This window comes from Petaurus breviceps, unplaced genomic scaffold (assembly GCF_028583685.1).
Source record: "Petaurus breviceps papuanus isolate PSGF00001 unplaced genomic scaffold, PetGlider_PUasm1.0 185, whole genome shotgun sequence".
NCBI lineage: Eukaryota > Metazoa > Chordata > Mammalia > Diprotodontia > Petauridae > Petaurus > Petaurus breviceps.
In genome coordinates, this window is record NW_027185797.1 from 9246554 (window position 1) to 9257781 (window position 11228).

Sequence of the window (11228 nt, forward strand, 5' to 3'; positions counted from 1 at the left end):
GACAATATTCAATCCCTAAATTAACAAAACAAAAAGTCTAAATAATACAAACTGAGAAAGAAATATTAAAGAAACTTGAGAAAACTATTCCATTTTGTAATTGATTCTGTTCTGTATCACCCCTTATATGTTGTAAAAAAAAATTGTCTAAATCACATTTCTTTGTCTTTGAATTAAGTTCAGAAGTTTAGCTTTCCTTTCTGAGCTAAATAGTCCCATAAATCACCTTACTTCAAAGAAATATATTGTCTTTCCACATCTTATTGCCCATGAACAATTAAGGGATATCTGTCATCTTGTTAACAAGTCTTTCAAGATACAGGTGGGCTCTAGGAAGTCTGTTATCTCTGCAATGTTGACTGTCCTTTAAGAAATTCTGGGCTAGTATTGCTGTGACTATAATTAACCATGCTGGTGGATGTCACCAATAAGTTTTCCATAACAACAAGATGGAAAAGAGGAGTTGTTGCTGACCTGCATTCCTGACTTCCATCCAATCATATTGTTTTCCATCAGACTTTTAACCTATTTTTAACATATTGCTTTATGCTCCTTGTTCTTTGTTCTTTTATACTTCCCAAAGCTATGTGAAGACTAGTAAGCCGCACCCTGTCATTTTTTGACTGACTGATGCGTCAAGGGACCCCTTTCGTTGGTAACTGCTAGCCTTATCAATAAATTGAATGTGCTTAGAACTTTATGCCTCAGTGTACCTTAATTTCAATCACAATACCATTAATGAAGTCCCAAAGAGGGAGGATAAATTACATTGAACACTTAAAAAAAATAACTCTTAGGCTACATAAAGTATCCTCAAAACTAGAAAAAGATAGAACCTTATTATTAAACTCTACCTACGAATGAGGCATAGCCCTAATAACCAAACCAGGGAAAGAGAAAGCAGAATAAAACTATAAACCAATATTACAAATGAATATTTGTATAAAAAGTGCTTGATAACATTCTAGCAAGGTGGTTACAAACATTACAATCCAAAATTTTGTTTATTAGAACCAAGTTGATTTATACAAGGAATGCAAGCACAGTTCAAAATTAGGAAAACCACAGTTAACTATGTTAATGAAAATGAAAGACCCAGCTATATCAAGAAATTGATGCAAATCATTCTACAATACGCAGCATTTATCGATGTGAAAAATATCTTTTAATATCAGACACATGTGAACCTCTCTCAAGAATATTTTTCTGCAAATCACCATTTTTCCTGCCAGCTAAATTGTTACCTGTTTTTTTTCTTCTGTTTGAACAGAAGTCCCATATATCCCCCTTTCCACCTCTCTTTTTTTTGTGTCATCTTCCCTCATTAGAATGTGAATTCCTGGAGGGCAGAAATTGTTTTCCTTGCTTGTATTTGTACACTCAGCTCTCACATGCCTTTTAGCAGGTACTTAATAAAAGTTCTATCAATCTATCTCATGATCAATAACTTCACAAGGTATTGTGAAAAATCAAAGTCACATTCTGTTTTTCCATTATAAGAATCTCTGCTCCATCTGCTCGATGATTACAGACTGCCTTCATTAAAAGAAAAAAAATCCCCGTACCTCTTCAGTTATAACTGTAAAAAAAATTTTAAGGAGGTATTTTATGTTTTATCAATTACATGTAAAAACAATTTTGACCTTTTTAAAAAATAATTTTGAGCCCCAAATTCCCTTCCTCTCTCCCCCTAGAAGGCAAACACTTTGCTATAAATTATACATGTGCAGTCATGCAGAACACATTTCCATATTAGTCATGTTTCAGCTATGATTTTTAAAAATGATTGTGTTCCATAGATAATTTAAGGGAATTTCAAGGATTATTTTGATATATGTAAAAGCTAAAATCCACAGAAAATGGAGTGACCATATTTAACCTAAATGCTATAGATACAAGATATAGCAATAAAACCAGAAAAATAAATGGAAGGAATGAGTGTAGGTAAAAAGCAGTAAAAATGATCTCTATTTGCAAACAATGTAATGATGTATATTGAGAATTCCAGATAATTAATGAAAAAAATGAATCAAAACAATAGCTTTAGTAAAGGAGGATGCTACAAAATAAATCCACAAAAATCATCAACCTTTCTGCATTTTAAAAATAAAACCCTGGAGAAAGATAGGAAGAAAAATTCCATTTAATATGACCACAATGCATTATATATCTGAAAATTAATTTATCAAGACACATCCAAGACTTGAGTAAATAAAACTATAAGACAATTTTCTTAGAAATAAAAGACATAAGTAATTAGATGAATCTCATTTGCATATAATTATTTGCACATTGTTTCCCCCAACTGTGTGCTTGCCAGCAAACTGACTGGAACTCTTTCTGCCTTTCTATGTGCAATGCTTAGCACAATGCCTGGCTCATAGTAGGTCCTCAAACAACTTATGGTTGTTGATCTTACTTGATCTGACCAGACAGTCAACAGATATACCATCCTAGCATGGTAAAAATGATAATATTGTCCAAATTATTTCACAGATTTAGAACTATACCAAACAAAAGAAGAAAATTCATTTGGAAGAATTAAAGGCCAAGCACATAAAGAGATAGCAACATAAAGGGGGTGGGGGGAGGAAGAGTAATGAAATATTACAGTATGAAGAGAAATGAGGAATATGGAGATTTAGAGTAATACAGGAAGACCTGAATGAAGAGTGAAAAAAGCAGGTCCAGAAATATGATCTGAGTGGTGATTACCACAATGTATATAAAGTCAACATAGAAAATTAACAGGATTCTGGTTTAATAAAATGATCAGCATTAGTACCATAATGTTAAGATTAAAGACTACATGCCTCCTTGTGGTTAAAAATGAAGAATTCTACTATCTTTTTCAGGGGATGGATTTTCTAAAAGAGGTGTCTATTAAAAAATATTTGTTGGGGGTGGCCAGGTGGTGCAGTGAGTAAGAGCGCCGGCCTTGGCATTGGGAGACCCGGGATCAGTTCTGGCCTCAGACACTTGGCACCCACACAAAACATAACTGCCTGTATAACCTTGAGAAAGTTACTTAACCCCAATTGCTTAAAAAAAATAAGAAATATTTGTTGTATCAAAACAAAATGTATCAATAATTTCTTTTTAAATTGTCAGGGGAGGAAAATGGCATTTTTCCTCTCCTCTTAATCTATCCTGAAAAGTATAAAAAAGAAATAGACATTTTTAGAAACAGAAATTTGATTTCTAACTATTTAAAACTAAAAAGGCAGCTACAGAGTATAGTTGATAGTGTCAGACTTAGAGGCAGGATGATCTGAGTTTGAATCCTCCTCAGGATTTGCCTCTGTGATCCTAAGCAAATGACTTGATTTTTATCTACCACATTTTCTTGAAATATACATTATGTATATTTCACATAATAATATTATAAAATGTATATTCATAATAGCACCTACAGCCCATGGTTATGGTAGGATAAAAGGGAGGTAATATTTGTAAAGCCCTTTGCAAGCTTTAAAGTGCTATATAAGAAATGATACTACCAGCCATTGTTGTTGGTGGTGGTATTATTGGTGGTTGGTTGTGCTGAGTCAGTTCTGTTATAATCTCCTAATGAGTGAGCATGGTCCAGGGTCTAGCGTGTTAAGAGTCTGTTCCTGACAAGGTCTTCCTCTTGGTATCAGTGAGAAATTCAGTGGCAGTATTGTTGACATAGAATAACCAGGTGGCTGTTTATTAAAATAGTTATGAATCTCTGCCAAAATAATTGAAAATTTAGGATGAAATGCATAATTACTTAAAGAAGATTAAACTAAAGGAATATCAAAGCTTAGGATTATAAATTATTCAAGAATTTTAAGATGTATAGGCTTCTTTTTATCTGTGGCATAATTTCCAACATCAATAATAATCCCCCATCGTTCTCAAGGTAATTAAACTTTTGTGTCAGAAATTAATTTTGTGCATGGTAATGAGAGTTAATCAGATGATGTAGTTACTAGAAGAACCTGACTTGGATCTTTGCAAAAGAATTGTTTTCAACATTTCTGGTGCAAAAGTGATACGTGGAGATATGGCTATAAATTAGTGCTATTGACATTTAGCAATGAGCCAATGAATTCAGTAGTGCCTGCCTTCACAACTGTCACCTTGAAATCCTAGACGCTCATTCCAACCTAACCACCCTTTTCCAAAACTTTTTTTTTTAATTAACTTTAGAGCCTTTGGATTTGCAAGTTTTAGTATCCAATATTAAGAGTTGAGAATTGTATGGTGGTCTACATACATCACCTCATTTGATCTATACAATGACTATTGTAGGTTGCAGACATTATCAGGCAGCTGGTGTCGAAGTGGATAGATGGTGGGCCTGGAGTCAGGAAAACCTGAGTTCAAATAGAATATAAACTCACTGAAGGCAGGGAGCCTTTTTTCTCCTTCTATCCTTGTCACCAAACACGATCAATGCTTAATAGATGCAAATTGATTTGAACTAAAAGGGTTCAAAGCAACATTTGAACTCCTGTTCCTCACTCTGAGCCCAGAGTGACAGCCACTCGGCAGCCCTGTCTTCATGTCTGAGTTGTTACAAAAACCACTATTGTGCTTGGGAAAACCTCAATGAAATCCAGAAATCACGCATTCCTTCTCTTCGTTTCAGCCATGGAGTTCCATGAACACTTGCACACCATTGGGGCAAGGGAAGGCTTGAAGGAGAGGAAACTTCAGAAAGCAGTGGAGAGCTTTACCTGGAACATCACCATTCTCAAGGTAACCTTGCGTTTTCTCTGTCCCCTTGTCCAGAGTTGTTCCTGCTGGTTTTCTGGGCACTGGTCTTGCTTTTTAAATGTATTCTCAGCATTCAGCATCACTGACCCCACTTGAGCCTTTGAACGAAGAACCCTCCTTCCTGCAGGTTATACGGATGTCACGGACTCTCAGGGTAGACTGAGCCCATTACCTGGTGTGGTGTAGATTTCACAACCACCACCCTACCATCTTTTTTTTTCAGTTTATTTTAATGTAAACAGATCCCTGTGGTTTGGGGTATTAAGTGGTTATTATTGACTAGAGAATAATGATTACCACTGACCTCAAAAACCAATTTGTACTTGCTCAGATATAATTGAACAGTTTAAAAAATAGAAGCAACTGCCTTCATATTCTCGAGGAATAGAGTCCTTGGTACCATTCCACGGCAGTACAAATCCTCTGAATCACAGCATCTCAGAGTTGGAAAGGACCAGAGGCCATCTATTCCAACCTGGACCAGATCAGAAATCCTCTTATCAGAATCTCCAATAAATATGAGCACCAAAACAGGGGGTCTTGCCTTTTTGTGTGCGATGAACCCCTTTGGCAATCTAATAATAATCATAATCACTATCATTTACATAGGACCTACAATGTGCCAGGAACTCTGCTAATTGTTTTACAAATATTATCTCATTTCATCTGTACAACTACCCTGGGAGGTAGGTGCTGTTATTTATCCCTATTTTACAGTTGAGGAAACTGAGGCAAACAGGTGAAGTGACTTGGCCAAGGTCACACAACCAGTAAGTATCTGAAAGCCCCATTTGAACCCAGGTTTTCCTGACTCCAGACACAGCACTCTATCCCTCAGGACACCTACCTGCCTAGTTGCTGTCTGATGCCTAGGGACCCCTTGTCAAAAAAAAGTTTTTAAATGCATAAAATAAAATACATAGGATTGTAAAGGAAACCATTTACATTGAAATATAGTTATACATTTTTTTAAAAAAAAACAAGCTCATAGACCCCAAGTTAAGAAACCTAACCTAGGTGCGATGTGGTATGGTGGAAGATAAGATGGCCTTTGAGTTGAGTTCAAATCCCAATTCTGTCTCTTTCCAGCTGGATCATGCTAAAGAAGTCCCCTAAACTCACTGATTCTCACTTGCCTCATCTATAAAACTGAAAGGGCCGGGCCTCCTGGTCTCTCCCAACTTTCAGCTCTCAATCCACCACTCAATGGCCTCCCAAAGCCACCCGTTCTGCTTTCTCAAATCTCTGATGTAGAGACTGGGTTTGCTTTCATAGAGCCTCTGTTTAATTGTTGAAGTCGAGGCCTCTTCTTCCTCACACTGTGTAAGTAGGCAGGTCCAGAACGGTGCTTGGACCTATGTGATCATGTTGACATGTGGGAGGAATGTGGTGTGTGAACCGAAGCTTTTCTCTCGTTTTGTCTCAGAAGTTTGCACTTGCAGCCCGATGCCTTACGAGCCTGAACGATACGCCAGAGTGGTTTTCGTTCAGGGAACCGGGCCGATTAAAATGCCGGGCTCTTCTCAGCCATTTCATCTCCGTGGCTTTCTGCTCTGCCGAATTCCAGCCTGTGAAGACATTATCACAGCTGCCTCTTATAATTTCTTCTACCCACCTCTTCAGTTCAGTCTCCTTTTCCTATGACTCAGAATCATTTTCTTATTTTATTTCATACAAAATCCCTCTTTCCAGTCAAGCTTAATTCCCTGTTCCCATATCAAACCTCTTTCACTTAATGAAATCACTTTCCACATTTCTTCTAACACCTTCCCCCCTTTCTTCCACATGTTCCCTCTATCTCTTAAATCTTCTGTCTCAAGACCAATGAGTTACAGCTCGGTAAACAGCAACCCCAAAAATTCACAATGAAAATGAATTTTGGTTTCACTGTTGACTGACTCGCTAACTAGCCTGGTCCTACTGCTTAAGACCTAGGGGAGTGTACTGCATACTTCTGTGCCTTCTCCTTTCCCATCTCCCAGAAGGAGAGATATCCCTTCCTTCTTCCCAAGGCTATCCCCTTCAGCCTGGACCCTTGATTCTGTTCTTTGTTACCTCTCAATAGTCCCCTCTTTCTCTTACATCTTCAATTTTGTCTCCCTCCTGCCTCCAGGACCAATGCTCTATCCACTGTGCCACCTAGCTGCCCCTAAGAATAATAGAGTCTTTATCCTGGAAGACGCCTGAGAATTCATCTGGGTCAATCTCCTACCCGTTGTAAAAATCCTTCCCAAAGCCTCCTTGACATATGGTCCAGGATAGGCAGCAGTGAATGGGTGATGCTCTGCTCATTTGGAAGGGACATCCAAGTTCATTAGATGAGCACAGAACTGTTTGTTTTCATGGGCATCTAGGTTCTAATCTTGGCCTCTGGAGCAGTACAGCAAGAAGCTGCCACACTTTCTATGGAATAGCCCTTCAGATACTTGAAGAAACTGTTCCATCTACTTTAATTGCCTTTTCTCCAAGATAAGCATCAAGACTTCTTTTATCTATTTTTTAGACCATGATAGGAATATAGGTGTGGATCCAGAAGGGACTTAGATTTCATCTAGTTGATCTTCCCCTATTTTAAAGGTGGAAAAGCTGAGACCCAGGGAGGTTAAGCGACTTGTCCAAGGTAAGGGTTCACCCTCCCCTAGAGAGTCACTTTTTATCTATTTCTTAAAATGTGATGTACCCAGAATTGAGCACCCACATATGGTCTGCCCAGTTTGAAGTTCACTGATACTATTAGGTCCCATTATCATAGTTCTATGAATACAGCCTGAACTGAAATTACTTTTTCAGCAGTCACACAATAGCTAATTCAGTTCAATTCAACAAATATTTATCAGTTGCCCACTGGTACAAGGCTTAAGGATATATCAAAATATAAAATCTTCAATCATCTGAAAGCATTAGATCTTTTTTTGCAAATGAACAACTCCTAAGCCAGCATCAATCTTTATGAAGTCTGTAACCATTTTCCACCTGAAAATTGGTCTGTTCATTGCCCTCTTTTTACCAAGTTCCATTTTTAAACATTTAAGAGCCTACTACCCCCCTTGTCTTACAGTCACATTAAACTTTTCATTTTTATTAAAATTCTTTCTTGTCCATAGTCTGGAACATAGTAGGTGCTTAATAAATGATAGTTGACAGACTTTTCTCTTTTGGATTCTAATTTATTTGATTGGCTTAATTGTGTGTATCTGGGGGAATTGAAAAAAATAGAGGAATAGTTTCATTTAAATGGTATAGGGAATGGTAAGGCAGGACCAAAGGAAAACAATACTTTTGTGCACATTTTTCATTTTCAGCTGCTGTTTTGGAGGAAATGTGAGTTGACCTGTGTTAAATCCAGATTCTTTCAGGGATAAGCCAAGGAGTAATGAAGCTTGGGGGCATGGGCTAAGACTTTTTAAAATCGTCATTTCTGAGCCTGCCATTCCCCTTCTTGCCATTTGTGAAGTCCATTTCCTTCTTTACAGTAGATTTATTCTGTAATTAAATGATTAGAATCATAAACCTTTAGAGCAAGAAAGTCAACTAGAAGTGATCTTGTCTAATCCTGTCATGTCGCAAATAAGAAAACTGAGTCTCACAGAGGTTGAATGATTTGTCCAAGGTCATGCAGCTCACTTAGTAGCAGAGCTGGAACTAAGGCTTGTCTCCTGGCTCGTCTCCTTGTCAAGCTCTCTTTCCATGATACCAAGTGGCATTATTTACGGATCAGAGCCCAAGATTAGAACTAAGGGATATGTTTCTCCTCCTCACTTTCTCTTCTGACTCACCACGATTTATATTTAACTTATTTTTACGTCACTTTCTGCATCTTTAAATCTTTGGCCGTACTACTACTTTTTTTTTGAGCAATTTGAAAATCTTTCTGTGTTAAGAAAATAAAAAGAAAGAAGGGCGTGAAATATATGAATAACCCCCATTTACACACGTAGCTTCCGCTGGCTCACGAAGAGCGTTGGCCACCTTCATTGGGAGAGTCTATTTGGGGCAGGGAATAAGTGGAATGGTCGGTCTGTTCTATGTGTTGAGGGAATGCTGGCCCTGGTGATTTCTAGTTCATGATTGAAGGACCATCTATGCAGCCCAGTCCCCCCACATCTTTCTCTCTTTCCCCCTTTTCCACCAAAGACAGTGAGTTGCTCAGGACAGGACAGAGAAAATAAGGCTGAAAATAATTTAAAGGCCAATTAAAAAAAAGTTTATCACCATTTAGATTAGCTCTGACTCTTGGTGGATCTTGTGGGCCATAACAACTCATAAAGACTATCTGCTGGTTAAGAAAGTAAGGGAATTATGGATCTTCTAGAGGCATGGACTCTGCAGGTCAAAGAGTTCTTTAGGTTGGGAGAGAGAGAGATAGAGACAGAGACAGAGACCTGGCTCTGTGGCCTCTCAGAGGGCCATTGTGAGGAAAGCTCTTTGTAAACCCTAAAAATGCTGTAGAAATAGGAGCCATTGGTTGGTTTTAAATGAATAGTGCGCCGTAGGAATTGGAGGAACATCTAAGTGCTCGGCCTCAGCTTAGGCCTGATTGACATACTCGTTGGGAAGAAGGAATGGGCACGAAGGGCTGGATTCTTCACCAATATTGAAAGAAACTTATCTAAAAATGGTTGGTTTTAAATTAATAGCAAAACTAAGTTTGGAACCTGATTTTGTTCATCCCACAAAGAAAAATCCTTCTTGTGTGATGCCCAACTTCTATTCTTGTGTCGGTCTCTTGTGTTTCATGAGTGGCAAAGCAGAATGAGCCAAAGTGCTATAAAAATGTAGGAAGAGGGACAGCTGAGCTTTTGTTGTGAGGGAGGTTAGGCCTGACTTGCTATTTCATTGGTATAGGGAATTCCCAGTATAGAAAAATCTTCAACTATGCAAATAGGAACTCATCTGTCATTTGAAGTCTTAAGGAGCTGGCTGATGTCACTAAGAGTTTAAATGACTGGCTCATTATCACATTATCAATAGATACCAGAAACAAGATTTGAACCCAGGCCTTAGTGACAAAAAAGAAAAAAAAATGATCTAAACTTGCTGCTGCTAATTATTAATTGTCCCTTAGTCAACAAGCAGAGAAAGACAAAAGACAACACCTCTCTCAAGGAGCTCACAGTCTAATGAAGGAGATAACATGCAAAAATAACTATGTATAAAAGTAATTTGTTGTTCAGTCATTTCAGTCATGTACCCATTCAGGGTTTTCTTGACAAAGATACTAGAATGGTTTGCCATTTCATTTTCCAGTGGATTTATTTGGTCAGACAATCAGGGGTTAAGTGACTTGCCCAGCGTCACACAGCTAGGAAGTGTCAAAGGCTGGATTTGAACTCAGGTCTTCCTGACTCCAGGCCCAGTGCTCAGTCCACTGAGCCACCAGTTGCCTTTATAAAGGTACCTAACTATATACAAAAATATGACTTTCCTTATGTATGACTTCCACCACCTAGTCTACTTAAACTCCGTGAAAGTTCTCAGCATGGCTCCCGCTTCCAGTTTCCTTCTCAGTGAATTCTCTGTAGTATTTGACTGTGGGTTCTTTCCTTTCTTTACATTGCCTTCCACCTCTGGCCTCAGCCTCTTTTCCATCAGCTGGCTCTCCTACATCTCCCAGTCCTCAGTTTACTCTGCCATGTTTGCTCTGTCAGAGGACAAGGAAAAAGATGAGCCAGTAACGTGGCTGGACCAGAAATGGCCATCATTTAGGCGGTATGAAGACAGATATCCCCAGAGTGCTGGGTAATACCCCCTCAGTGTGGGTATTTATAGGTCAGCAGAGGCAGACATGGGAACAGAAGAAGAAAGTGTTCCTTCTGGGCTCCTCCCAGAAAGATACATGCGGCTCACCTCCCGAAGGCAAGTGGGGTAGGGGCCTAGGGTCAAGTCTCCTCTTCTGCCTTAGTGATGTACCCCAACCCTCAGGCCCATTTTAGGGCCTGAGAGACAGTGAGAGGCCTTAGTGAAATTAGTTCAGGGGGGAAAGTGATTGATTGAATAAAGGGTTGAATGAAGGGGAATTGAGGGGAGCTTGGTTTCAGGGAGGCCTTAGAGGGATTAGCCAGAAGGTGATTAGATAAAAGCAGAATTAAGTAGAACAATTCCCCCTTCCCCCTCTGCTCTCCTGGGGTTTCTACCCAAGAGAAGAAGAATTAGAGCAGAGCTATGGGGAGCTGAACTGGCAAGGAGAGAGGGAGGGGTTGTGGTAATCCTTTGGAGAGTAACAGAAGGGGGCAGAAGGGAGGGAGAGAAGACCAGAATTGCAGGCTTTTGTTCTCTAGGCACTGGCCATTCTATTTAACTCTCATTGCTTACCTCCACTTTAGGCCTTTAGTCAGACTATCCTTTCTTTCTCTCTGTCTCTGTCTCTCTTGTCTCTGTCTCTGTCTCTCTGTCTGTCTCTCTCTCTCTCTCTCTGTCTCTCTGTCTCTCTCTCTGTCTCTCTCTGTCTCTCTCTCTCTCTGTCTCTCTCTGTCTCTCTCTCT

General features: G+C 39.0%; 1 protein-coding gene across 3 annotated transcripts in view; it reads left to right on the forward strand.

Moving 5' to 3' along the window:
- Window positions 1-11228, forward strand: part of PLCL2 (phospholipase C like 2) — a 325894-nt gene that overhangs the window by 304752 nt on the left and 9914 nt on the right. For all 3 annotated transcript variants that reach the window (XM_069088438.1, XM_069088436.1, XM_069088437.1), the window contains exon 6: window positions 4619-4728. In XM_069088438.1, coding sequence (XP_068944539.1) covers window positions 4619-4728 — 110 coding nt within the window. The remainder of the gene's footprint in view (window positions 1-4618; window positions 4729-11228) is intronic.